At 52.6% G+C, this 13,453-nt stretch overlaps 1 protein-coding gene across 1 annotated transcript in view; it reads right to left on the bottom strand.

Moving 5' to 3' along the window:
• SPNS3 (SPNS lysolipid transporter 3, sphingosine-1-phosphate (putative)) overlaps nucleotides 1–13,453 on the bottom strand; it is a 41,655-nt gene that overhangs the window by 17,474 nt on the left and 10,728 nt on the right. Inside the window, 3 exon segments of the mRNA XM_063112950.1 lie at nucleotides 6,608–6,797; nucleotides 11,371–11,523; nucleotides 12,356–12,504. Coding sequence (XP_062969020.1) covers nucleotides 6,608–6,797; nucleotides 11,371–11,523; nucleotides 12,356–12,504 — 492 coding nt within the window.

The following is a 13,453-nucleotide window of genomic DNA, read 5'->3' as shown; positions in this document are numbered from 1 at the left end:
AACCCAAGTTTCTCATGTGTGAGACCAGAAGAGCAGCATGGAACTAGAGACCCACACCTTACGGGCTTCACAGCCACATGCACAGACACTCTTCCCTGCAATGTCAGACGTCCACAGGACCCGGCGCACGGTGCAGGAGGAGCCCCTGCAGCACAATGGCAGATTGTATTTTCCGAAGACGGCCACTGCAATATTTCCAGTCCTACATGCTCTTCCAGACCACTGATACTCTCTTATCAAAAGATGAAGTCCATTTGCTCACCCCATTAATCTGAGCAGGAAGCTGTGGCTCAAGCAAAGAACAGAACGCAGCAAAAGTGTAACTTTCCAGGATCACTTTCAAGGGTAGGTCATAAAAGGCAATACAGCTTCATCTGGCTCTATTTCAGGACACTAGTCCTTGGAAGCTGGCCACCATGTTGTGAGGAAGCCCAGGCCACATGGGAAGGCCACAGGCAGGTGTTCCATCCAATAGCTCCAGCTGAGGTCCCAGCAAATATCCAGTATCAACTGCCAGATTGCCGCTAGCCTTCGATGATCCGGTCTCCCACCCCATCCTGCCTAGCTAACACCAAGTGGGAAAGAGATGCTCTCCCCTCCCGCCCCCGAGCCCTGCCCAAACTGCAAATTCATGAGCAAAATAAATGTTTTTGTGGTTTTAAGCCACTGCTTTGTTACATATCCATAGTAACTAGAACAGGTGCAAATGTTCGTTTATCTCCTCATTGAAACCAAGAGGTAAATAGTAGCATTCCCATTTTATTGCTGAGAAAATTGAGGCTCGGCAAGGTCAAGATCTTGCCCTAGGTCACACAGCTAGTGAGTGAAGAAGTAGAAATGATGTGCAGGTTTCTCAGACTCCTCGATGCATGCTCTCTCCAATGCCCCCACTCCTACCTCTCCATCTCAACCACAAAGCCCCCTGAGGGGGGATTGCCAACATTCAGCCACGTCCTCCAGCCCCTGCCTTGGATTCAGTCCCTCCTCTGAGCCACAAACCCCTTCTCCTCTGAAGGGCAGCAGCTCTGGGAGGGAGGCCAAGGAAGGGGGTGTGAGCCAAAACCTGCTGTGTGTGTGTCTGGATCCTAATTAACAGCCGGGAAGTCCGCTTCCTCTGCCAAGAGAACTTGGACCAATAGAAGAGATGGAAACCTCAGCACCCGCAGGTGGGCCACAGGGAATGGGCTCCCCCAAGTAAGGCCCAGACCAGGCTTTATATGCTCAGAAAATCTCATTTCCATGAAACATGCAGCATGATTTGGCCCCTACCTCAGGAAATTTGGGAGCAGACACACTGTGCCACCAAAAACCCCTCTTTCCCATGCAATGCAGTTAAGCCACAAAAGTAGTTGGAGAAAAGCTATACTCAGCCATAGACACACATGTGCACACACATCCCATGCAATTATCTGCATGTACTGATACATGGGTATGTGCACCCTCACACACAGACATGTATACAAAACTACACATGTGGACAGACTCATACACACCATGCACGTATATGTGCACAAATTAACATGAATAAACATGTACACACAATATACATTTAACATGAATATATATGTACTCAGAGAGGTATACACACAAGAGCACATATATATACACTCATATTCACAAACCTGAATACATTCACACTTAGATGCATGCACACACTAGCACACATTCCACCTGCCCATGGGGCCTTCCTAAGAAGATCCTGGAGCCTATCTCCCCAGTATTGCTCCCTCAGCAGCAGAGATAGTGCAGGAAGGACTTTTGTTCCTGCAATCTCAGAAGATGAAGTGATGGATGGATGGATGGATGGATGAGTGGGTGGATGGATGGATGGATGGGTGGATGGATGGATGGATGGGTAGAAGAATCTAAAGTGACTCTTCCTATTTGGAAGCCCAACATAAGCCAATTACTCAGCCCTGTTTGGACACCCTTTCTAATGCTGACCCCCTTAGCTCCCCAAAACATAATGACGTCCGTCATGGTAGACAACAGCCAGTTCCTACCCACTGAAGTTTTTGAGGTGATGCCATGTCATCTGGATTTCAGACTCCTGCATCCAACTCTGTGGGATGTTGACGTCCCACCACAAACTCAGAAAGTACAAAACCAAGCATTGATCTTCCCCCCAAAATCCACTGTTCCTGCTCACTTTCCTATCTCAGTTAATGGCCTCTCTCCCTTTCCAGCTGCTCAGGTCAATATCCTAGAACTCATCTTTGACTCTTCATTCTCTCATATCCCACATCAAATCTATCAGGAAATTCTGATTGCTCCATCTTCAGAATATATCTGTCATCCAACCATTTCTCACCAGTTCCATTGCTGCCACTCTGGCCCAAGCCCCATCATCTCTCACCTGCATTGTAACAACAGCCTCCTAACACTTGTCTCTGCCTCGGCCTTGCTCCCAAGACTATTCTCAACACAGTAGCCAGAGTCATTCTATTAAACAGAAGCTAATAATAGAAAAAAAATCAATGAAACCAAAAATTGGCTCTCTGAAAATATCAGCAAAATTGACAAACTTTTAGTTACACTGATCAGGAAAAGAGAAGAGAAGACTCAAATTACTAAAATCAAGAATGAAAGAGGGGCCATTACTGCTGACCTTACAGGAATTAAAAGGGCTAAAAGGAAATACTACAAAAAATTATGTGACAACAAATTAGATTAACCTAGATTAAGTGTACAAACTCCTAGAAAGATGAAAACTACCAAAACTGACTCAAGAAGAAATAGAAAATTTGAACTCACCTATAACGAGTAACTATTGAGGTAGCGATCAAAAAACTTCCCACAGGGCCGGCCTGTGGCTCACTCGGGAGAGTGTGGTGCTGATAACACCAAGGCCATGGGTTCGGATCCCTATATAGGGATGGCCGGTTAGCTCACTTGGGAGAGCGTGGTGCTGACAACACCAAGTCAAGGGTTAAGATCCCCTTATCAATCATCTTTATATAGGGATTAAAAAAAAAAAAACTTCCCACAAACAAAAACTTAGAACCAAATAGCTTCACTGGTGAATTCCACTAAATGTCTAAAGATGATTTAACACAAATCCTTCATAGACTTTCCCAAAAAACATAATAGGAAGGAACACTTGCCAACTGATTCCGAAGTCATTACCCTGATATCAAAACCAAAGACACCACAAGAAAACTACAGACCAATATCCCCTATGAATACAGACACAAAAGTCTTCAATGAAATACTACCAAGCCAAATCCAGCCTCACATAAAAATGATTACACACCACGACCAACAGAGATCCCAGGAAAGCAAGGTTGGTTAAACACATAAATATTAGTCAGTGTAATACACTATAGTGATAGAATAAAGGACAGAACCACACGATCATCTCAATAGATGCAGAAATCAAAAGCCAGATTTCTCACTTCTTACCACAAAACCTCATCTCACTCCAAGTAAAAGCCAACTCCACCTGACACCCACTAGGCCCTACATGATCTGGCCCCCATCAACTCTCTGCCCTCACCTCCTTCTCTCCCTCCTCTGTTTCTGTACTAACCACAGTGGCCTTCCTACAGTTCCTCAAACCCACCAAGTAAACTCCTGACTCAGCGCCTTTATGATTGCTGTTTCCCCAAATAGCCACACAATTCACTCCTTTCCCTCTTACAGTTCTTTATTCAACAATCCTTCTCAGTGAGGCCTCTCTGGCCACACTACATAAAATTGCAGCCCTCTCCCCCTAACACTCACAAGCTCCCTATTTCCCTTCCCGACTCTATTCCCCTCCTGAGCATTCATTATCATCCAAAATAGTGTGAATTTTACTTATGTATCTTGCTTGCTGCCTCCCTCCCCCAACTAGAATGTAAGTTCCCTAAGGACAAAGATATTTTGGTCTGTTTATGCTGTATTCCCAGCATTTAAACTAGCACACTCCTTCATTGGCACTCAAGAAATATTTGTCAAATAAATAAATAAATGCAAACAGCTTCTCACTTAACTCTTCACTCGGCAAGCAGTGATTTACCCCCATGCCACTTCCCACATGCCTGACCCTGTGCTTCAGGCAAGAGTGCTGAGAAAGATTGGAACCAGACCTGGGCCCTGTGAAAACTCACAGGCTGGTGCTGGGAGAGGAATCAGAGCACAAGTAGCCATGACCCAAGGAAGACAGCACTGAGGAGAACAAAGGATGGTGACAGAGGTTCAGCAAGCAGAGAAGGCTCCATGGAGAGATGGCGCTGAGCTGGCCCTTGAGGGTCTGGTATGATTTGGGCATATGGAGAAGGGGTTGGGGATAGGGAAAACAGAGGAGGGGGAGAGCACAGGACATGTCCCAAGAATCAGGAGGGGTCCTGCATGGCAGGAACATGGTTGGGGGGATAAGGCTACTAAGGTTGTCAGGGCAGTTCATGAGGGGCGTGGAATGCCAGGATGAGGAGTCGGACCTGGTTGCAGAGGCACCAGGGAGCCATGCAAGGCTTTTGAGCAGAGAAGTTTTGTGGTCTCAGAAAGCTCACACTGCCAGTGTGGGGAGACCAGGCTATGGTGGTGAGCAGGAAGGTAAAGAGACCAGGAGGGTCTGGAACAGTCCTAAAAAAACACCAGAAGTCATGAACCAGGACAGGGCAGAAGGAACAGTAGGAGAGGGGAGATATGGGAGATGTTAAATGCTTTAAGACTGATGGTTGGTGATCAGGAGAAGCCGGAGCCTGAATCTCACGTCCAAACATCGGGGTGGACCTCAGAGGCAAGGACACAGCCGCAGAGGTGGGGGTGGGATCCGTACCACATCTGGAGGGCTGGCATTCTGGCCACAGGGGCTCAGAGCCACAGGGTGTCATTCCAGGCCATGCAGCTTCCCGGCCCTGGGGGATGGACACATTCTGGCCCTGTCTGCTTTCCTGCCCCTCGGCCCTCCACCCGGGGGGCGGGACTAGAGAAGAGTTACTCCATCTGGCTTCGTCAGCCGAGATGCAATGTCATTTCTAGATGAGCCATCCAGCACTGGAGATGTGCCAGACTGCTGGGGGGGCAGCTGTGTCCCATAAGCACAGCCAAGGAGCCGCCTCCCAGAGCCAACCGAGACGGTGGCAGAAGCAGAGCTGGCAGGGGGTCTATGGCCCAGCCGGCGGATGCAGGGACAGGCCTGCGATGGGCCTCCATCTGCCCAGGCTTCAGCTTCCCTGCGAGGTCAGCGCCACCAGCCCCCACCAGGTGGAGGTGATGATACCAGTCACTCTTCCCTCCTTCAGGCAGTAAGCACTAAGGCATTCACTAGTGTCTAGTGTGTGCCAGGCTCTGTCCCTCTCCCTTGGGGGTGACAAGGCTCAGTGCAGCAGGAAGGACTTTGTAGTCTTCGGAGCTGAGCTACAGGTCTGTCTGTCCCACTATTTGCCTGCTGCTGTCTCTGGGCCTCAGTTTTCCAATCTGTCCAGCTGGATGAGAAAAAGCCTTCCCCATCAGGGGATCATGAGGACTACATAAGAGCACGTGCAGAAGGGAACAGTGACAGCCCTCTCCCCCCAACACTCACACACTCTTTTCTAAGCTGCAGGAGTTTCAGCTGAAGCCCAAGGCTGAGGACAACAGTGCCCACACCTTAAGACAGGTGTCAGACCCACCTTCAGGATGTGGTGAGAGAAAAGGAGCTGTCCTATGTGGCCCCGGCCAGCTTTCAGAGCAGAAGGCTGCGGAGTCAGGCTGGGGGGATGTATTGAGAGTCCCTTGCTTAAGCTGAGAGAGGGGCTTCAGGCAGTCCCTCACAGAGAGGGCAGTGCTTATCAGGAAGGAAACTGGCCTTACTCCCTGGCTGGACACCAGCTAAATGCTGACCCTCCTATATGAGGACAACCTGAGGGGCGTTCACAAAAGGCATCCTCGGGGCACCCCGACACATGTCACTTGAGAACATGGACCCTGGGGCTGATGCCCCTGGGGAAGTCTGGGGGCAGGTGCCAGATGGGTGAGGACAGAGGGCCACAGTGGGGGGTGGCTGCCCTTCCTGAGCTCATCCAGCAGGTCAAATGAATTGTGACATGAGGACGGAGTGATCTGGGAGGGCTTTTAGAGGGGATGGATGGCTTTGCGCTGCATCTTGCAGGAGACAGATCTCAGGAGGCACAGAAAAGAGAGCAGTGCCCCTGGTGGAGGGAATGGGCACAGGCTAAGGCGAGGAGGGCTGCGTGCCCATCACTGGTGCAGCCAGAGCGTGAGGCGCGTGAAGGGACGGGATGGGTACGGATCTGGAAAACTGGACATCATCACGGTTGTCACCCTTACAGCAATGTCCCCATAGGCTATGACCAATCTGGGCCTTGCTTTCCTTATCTGTCATCTGGGGAGAATTACCTTATCTCTTCTCCGGCTCACCACATGCCCTGGGAGTAAATGAGTCCCATTATCTCAAATCAAAGCATTCACCAGGAGCTCAGAGGACACACTTTAAGGGTCAAAAAGGCTTGGGTTCAAATCCCAGTTATGCCCCTTCCTAGCTGTCTAAATCTTGGTGGGTCTCCATTTACTCATCTGTGAAATGAGGATAACAAGCTACAGGAGGAGTAATAAAGACCTGGCGCAGGGTGAGCCTGTATAAACAGGAGTGCCCCGCCAACCCCGCCCCCACCTCACTTACATAGGAGGCCAGGAGGGAGGTCGGGGCCAGGACGAGAGCCAGATAGAGGCAGGGAGCTGTGGCCAGCAGACTGGAGGCACAGATGAGAGGCTCAGCCCTTGCGTTTACCTTCTTGTACCTCCTCGCAGCTTCTGCCCCCAGGATGACCCCAACAATGCCGGTCACGACAGTCAGTGCCCCAAAAATCAGGCTGATAGGAAAGAACAGAGAGGGGTTGGTCAGCTGGGTGGAGTCAGGATAGGGGCCCTTCTTCCTTCCCTCACCCCAGGTCTAGTCTTCTGGTCTAGGTGCATGATCTGGTGCCTACGGGGAACGTGGCTGTGGGCTCCTGACCTGACCTCCCCCACCCCTCCCTCCAAACCTACACTCCTGGGGGCTCGGGACCCTGATCAGGGACCCGTGTGCTCTGCCTTCCCTCCCCCATCCCCTTTCCTACCTCATCCTGGGGATACCACTGGCCATGTGGATGGTCCATCCAGCACCCCAGCACCCCAGGTCTCAGCCTGCCTCATCTCCAGTGACCTTCTCCACCCTCTCACCACCCAAAACTGCCCACTCAGAAATCTTCATTCCAGAGGGTCCCACTCTGGCCCTAACCTTCACTCCTTCTAGCCCTCAATGCTAAGAGGAACAGCAGCAAGGGAGCGTTTATTTACTGAGCTCCTACAACACGCCCGTCCTTTGTCTGGACATTCACACACCCTCCCTCCTTGAGTCCCATCCTTCCACTCCCTGCCTTTGAACACCTCTCAAGCAGCCCCTCCTGCCTTCACTGCCTTTCCCACCTGCTGCAGGACCCACTTCCAGTCCATGTGGCTCCTTCTTGTCCCTCCCCTCGGTGGAGACTGTCCCTCCAGAATAACCTCCATACATGCCCCCGAGAGTGCTTTCTGAAACACAGATCTGACCGTGTCCCCCACCTGAAATTCTCCACCACCCCACTCCCTACCTCATACTTTTACTCCTCCATCTGAAACACTCTGCTCTAGTTTTTCCACCTACCAAACTCCTACTCATCCTTTAGGACCCACCACAAATGCCCCTTTTGGGGATACCTTCCCCTGTTCCCTTGCTGATTCCTTCACTCTCATCAGTTCTCATAGCACCTTCTGTATCTCTATCACCAGGGCCATCCACCAGCCTGTGACTTCCTGGAGAACAGAGACTAGGTTTGGTTTACTTTCTTGGCTCCGTGCTGGGAGCATATAGCCTGGCACAAAAGAGGTATATATTGAGCAAATGAACTCACTGATCCTCCCGGAATTCCTGAATGGACAGGTGAGGAAGGCCAGGCTGAGAAAGGGTAAGGCCATGACTACCCAGCTAGTACATGGCAGAGCTAGGATTTGAATACACGCCTTCACCCTCCTGGCCCATCCTGCTCTCCCAAGCCTCCTTTTAAAGGAGCTCAAAGGGATAGCTGAGACTTATCAGCGTGAGCTCTTGAAAACAAAACTCTAACCAGAATCTTTCCAGCCCCTCTGTGGCTCCCCGTTGTCCTCTGAGAAGGCTCCCGGTCAGCACTGCTGGCCCTGTGGGACTGGCCCCCGCTGACCAATGTAGCTTCCCCTCCTTTCCCCCTCCGTGACTTTGCACAAATGAATGGAAATTCTGTAAACTCACCCTATGCTTTCGGGCTTCCCTGCCTTGGCCCACGGTGTCCCCTTGACCTGGAGCACAGTTGCCCCCACCCACCCTTCTCCATTTGTCCAGGATCCCCTCCCAGACCCAAACATTCCTAGAAGTGTGTGGGATGTCTGGATTCCCTGCTATTACTTCCACGGCTCCCACCAAGATGTCAGAGAGGGATAGTGCAAGACCATGGTCACCGACACACTGAGTGCCACAAAAACCACCTCTCCTGAACAGCTCCTGTGAAATGTCCATCCATAGGTTGAGGACAAATGGGTTCATTCTCCAGCCCCATTCCCCTAGCATATAGGAGAGAGCATGGAGCCCAGAGAGGACAGGAACTTGCCTGAGCTCACACAGCCCCTTGGGACATAGCCAGGCCTCCTGGGCCTCGGCCTACCAGCCGGAAGCACGTGTGTCCTTAGGCAGCTTATAGGTGCCCACCCAACCTTCCCAGCTTTCCAAGCTGTACAAGGCTCCAGCTCAACCCAGTCAAATGACCCCGAATCCTGGATGAATGTTATTCATGTCTGAGTCCTGAACTGAGCCAGCCTTGGCAGGTTCTCAAAACATTTGTGAGACTTAGGGTTGATTTTTCAGACAGGCCACCTGGACAGCACCCCCACAAGCCCCTCAGCAGGAGGTGTGGCCAGAGGACACATCCCAGCCACCAGGACCTTTGCATTCCCCCAACCCACACAAGGCTTTCCCCAGGATCACACACTCTCAGAGCCAAGAGAGCCCTTTAAAGGCCTGTAAGATCTATGCCGACCCCCATGCAATGGCCCTCACAAGCACCTGTCCAACCTCTACTCAACACCACCAGGGGTGGGATGCTCACTACCCCCCCCACACACACACACACACACGCACCCCCTTCCACCGGGACCACTTCAGCTCTGAGTGTTGAAAGTTCTCCCTCTGGCTGGGCTGGAATCCCACGTCCTGCAGCTTCCTGTCCTGCACCACCCATACCTTGGAGCTTATCCTAATCAAGGAGGGTGAATTAACAACTGAGGTCTGTGCAGAACCCCAACACCAGGACCTCCCACCCACTCTGTGATAGGCTGAACCATGCTCCCCTGAGATGCTCCTCCTAATCTCTGGAACCGTGAATGATGTGAGTAAATTAAGGGTCTTGACATGGAGCGGGTTTCCTCCATTATTCGGGTGAGCCCTAAATGCAGTCACACCCGTCTTCATTGAAGGGAAGCAGAGAGAGACTTAAGACAAAAGAGGAGAAGGTCGTGTGACCAGAGAAACAGAGACTGCAGACGCTGGAAGAGGCAAGGACGGATTCTCCCGCAGAGCCTCCAGGCGGAGAGTGGCCCTGCTGCTGACACCTTGATTTTGGCCCAGTAAAACCATTTTGGACTGCTGGCCTCCAAAATGGCGAGAAAATAAATTTCTTTTGTTTTAAGCTACCAAGTTTGTGGTAATTTGTTACATCAGCCACAGGAAACTAACACACACTCCCATGTCAGTTTCTCACACAGGTTCTGTGGAGGAGCTAGGCTGGAGCCCCAAGGCTGAGGCTGGAATGGTGGAAGGACTTGCCCAGGAGCACCCAGCCAGTTACCCGCTGCAGGGGAACAGACGGGGTCCTGTTTTCACCTCACTGTGTCAAGCTGCTGTGGGGCTTTTAGTTTCCAGTGGCTCTTTGCCTCCAAAGAAATAGCAGTCTAGCTGTGGAGCCAAGACACACTTCACAGCCTCACTTTATGCATTCATTCACAAACTTGCCCTGAGCACCTACTGTGTGCCAGGAAGCTGCTCCCAGCTTGGCGGGGAGATGTTCCGATTAGCGGCAATAGGCAGCCAACAGAAACTACAGGACGTGGAGCTTCAGAGCACTAGCTTTGGAGTCAGATGGGTTCGAATCCCGGCTCTATTAGTGGTTCGCTGTGTGGCCTTGGACACTTAACCTCTCTGGTCTTCTATGTCCTCATCTGTAATACTGGAATAATAGGAATACTTTCCTTTGAAGGTTTTTCAATGCTTGGCATAGAGTCTGAACTAAAGTAAAAGCTTCATAAGTAATAATAAGAAAAGGGAAGAAAAAGAAAAAAGAAAAGGGAGGAGAGCTATGGGCAAAGGGCACAGCTGGGGCAAAGCACGGAAAAGTGAGAAGCCTTGGGTATTCTGGACATTACACGAAGCTCTCTGTGGGCATCGGGGAGTGAGACGGAGGCCGGGGGGTCGGGGGAGGCAGACGTAGGTGCAGCCAGGGGAAGACTAGTGTCGCCGAAGCCGCAGGCTAGGCTGGGCTCTGGGAAAGAACAAATAGCTCTGAGGAACTCTGAGGATCCCATCAGGGCAGGATCAGAGAGGAAGAGGGGACAGAGAGGAGACAGACAAGCATCAACCAGAGAGGAGAAGCAGAACAGGACTGAGGGTGTCAAGAGGGAGGAGAAGACAAGGAGGATTGAGAGATGCTCTTGACCCAGCATCAGGAGGTCATCGGAGTCCTTGAAGAATGGGGTGGAAGGTGGTGGGGACACAGCGGAGCACAGCAGGGTGGGAGGATGGCAGGCAGGAGGTGGGAGAGGGCACACTCTGTGGGCACAGTGCCAGCCCCTCCCCAGCCTCCCAGAACTTTCCCAGGACTCTCGGTGCCCCAGAGGAGTCAGGGAACAAATGAATACAGGTGTGAAATCTCTAGACCAGAGAAGTCATGCGGCCTCCCAGTGCCTCAATTTACAATCTGTGAAATGGGATGACCTCACAGAAGACACTACAGGCCCCTCCAAAGGACATTGCCTCAGACTCCCAACGTCCCACAGGCCCCACAGAAGCCTCAACTCCCTCCTCCACCAGTGCCTTCTGGACCCCCACATCCCCTCCATCCTACCCCACCCCACCCCACACACACAGCAGCCCCAGGAGTGAGAAGACAGGGATTCTGGCCCAGAGAGGACAAGGGAGCTGCTTGTGGCCATGTAGGGCGGCAGGGCTCAGCCAGAGCTAGAACCAGGCCTCCTGCCTGCCACTGGGCCCTGAGCCCTGCTGTCTTCAGAGAGCATCATGTGCCCTGAAAGACTGAGCCTGGGAGCTCACAACCTCCTAAGAACTTCCCCTGCAGGAGCCCCCTGATCTGGGCTGGGTGCCGAGGGCCCCCAGAGGACCCTCACCTGTCCTGGCTGCTGCACGGCTCCTGGAAGCAGGGAAGCTGCAGCCCGTGGACCACACGGGCCTCAAACAGAAACTTGGGGGCCCAGAAGCCCAGGGCTCCAGTCACAAAGGCCATGGCTGTCACTCCGAGGGTTGACCACACAAAACTCCAGCTGCAAGAGAAAGTGCCCTGGCAGATGTTGGGAGTGGGCAGGGACTGCAGGGGCCTGTCCACTCCTCCCACCTCCTGGGCACTCAGGTTACCCCAGGCTCCAGCCTCCAGATCCTTCCCAGCAGCAACCTGAGCTCCAGCCTCCCGACCTTCCTGAGACCTCCGCACAGCCCACCTCCACACCCCTGCTCACGCTGTGCCTTCCTCCCCAGCTCTGTAGAACCAAATCCCCCCATCCTGAGAGGCCCCAACCCAACATCACATTCTCCAGGAAGCTGTCCTGCCTGCCCGCATCTTCCCAAGTCCCCTGAACTGGCCCATAGCTCTGTAACAAAGAGAGCCAGTCCAGTCCGTGCCGCACATTGCAGTGACTCATGGGCCTGGGCACAGTCAACTCCTGCTCCTCCCCACCCTACCCCTGAGCATGCCTGGGACAGAGGACGATGCACTCCCATGAGGCTTGAAGAGGTGAGAAAAAGCTCCCAGCCCCCTCCCAGCAGCCCCAAGAAGCCAGCAAGACTGGAAAATAAATAAGGAAAGTGAGGCTCGAGTCTTGGGTCACTTAGGACTAGGGCAGTGGCAGAGGCACAGCTGGAGTTCACGTTGCCTGCCTCCCTCCCAGCCCATATCTCTGTCACATGACGAGGCAATGGGGGCTGAGCCCCAATGAGGGAGGGGCATCTCATTGGTGAGTAGAAGCTCAGAGGAAGAAGAGGGTGGTGAACCCTGGGACAAGCAGGGAGGGCTCCCTGGAGGCAGAAAGAAGGAAGTCAGTAATGCTGGGCAGGCAGAGGGGTTTCCTGTGGCTCACAGTGGGGAGCAGGGACACTCACTTTCTCCCCAGGTATCTGACGTCCTCACACCAGCTGCTCCTCTGAACTCCCACAGCCACCTCCCCTTGCTTCTCAGCAGCTCCCCGGGGTGGGTCTGGAACCAGCAGGATAAGCAGGATCAAGGCCACGGCCTCCAGGCAGGGCATGATCTGGGGACAGAAGGACCCGGGAAGGCCCAGGAAGCTCAGGGCCACATGTTCTCACAGTCCAGGAGACCATGGAGGTGACTGGGCACAGTGTCTGAATTCTGTGGTCCAGGCACTGGGGGGTTGGGGGAGATCATTTTCTGGGTGCTGGTTATACACAGAGCTGATACACCACTGTTTCTTACCCCCTCACTCCTGAGAAGACAGCTTCTCTGGGGAGTGGGGTCTCTTTGGGATGTGCTTTAATGCCTGTCTGTCCATTATACCACTCTGTTGGGATCAGCAGGCCTCAGGTGGTTGAAAACAGGCCCTGACTACACTGGCCCTGACTACTGAGTACTTGCTGCCCCAAGAACTGGTCCTTTTCTTGGCCCATGCCTCCATCTGCCACACCAGCCCTGCCCTAGTCTATCCTCTCCTAGCAGTCCCCCTGCTCATACCCCAAGGACGGGGATCTCACTACGTGTCTTGGGGCAGCCTTCAAACAGCTCCAACTGTGAGAAGGTTCTTATTTAAGCTAAGTCAAACCTGCCTCCCTGAAGCCCACCCCACTCCAAGGTCCCAACTTGCCTTCTGTGGCTTCACATGCCAGTTCCCTTGGCTCCAGGAAGGCTCAGCAGAGATCTGCACACAGATCTGCACTCGCACAGCACTGAGCCCCCTGCCCCTCTGCCAATGAGTTCCTTCTTCTTCTGATTGGTCCACATCCTTACCCGAGTCTGAGCCAACAGTGGCTCTAGCCCCAACAGGGCCTGCCAGGTATATCCCCAGGTGTCCTGGCAGACTCCCTGAGTAACTCTAGCTGCCAGTCGTTAAAAGCCTACTATGTTCCCTGACCCTGGACTAGGAGCTTTTCATCCTGTCTCATTAATCCTCAAGATTCTGTAGGTAGCATTCACTACACCCACTTTAAAGATAGGCAAACTGAGGCTTGAAGAGGGAGGCAACTTGC

This window comes from Cynocephalus volans, chromosome 10, assembly GCF_027409185.1.
Source record: "Cynocephalus volans isolate mCynVol1 chromosome 10, mCynVol1.pri, whole genome shotgun sequence".
NCBI lineage: Eukaryota > Metazoa > Chordata > Mammalia > Dermoptera > Cynocephalidae > Cynocephalus > Cynocephalus volans.
The sequence above is the reverse complement of the archived record's forward strand: the minus strand, read 5'-3'. Positions and strand labels throughout refer to the sequence as shown.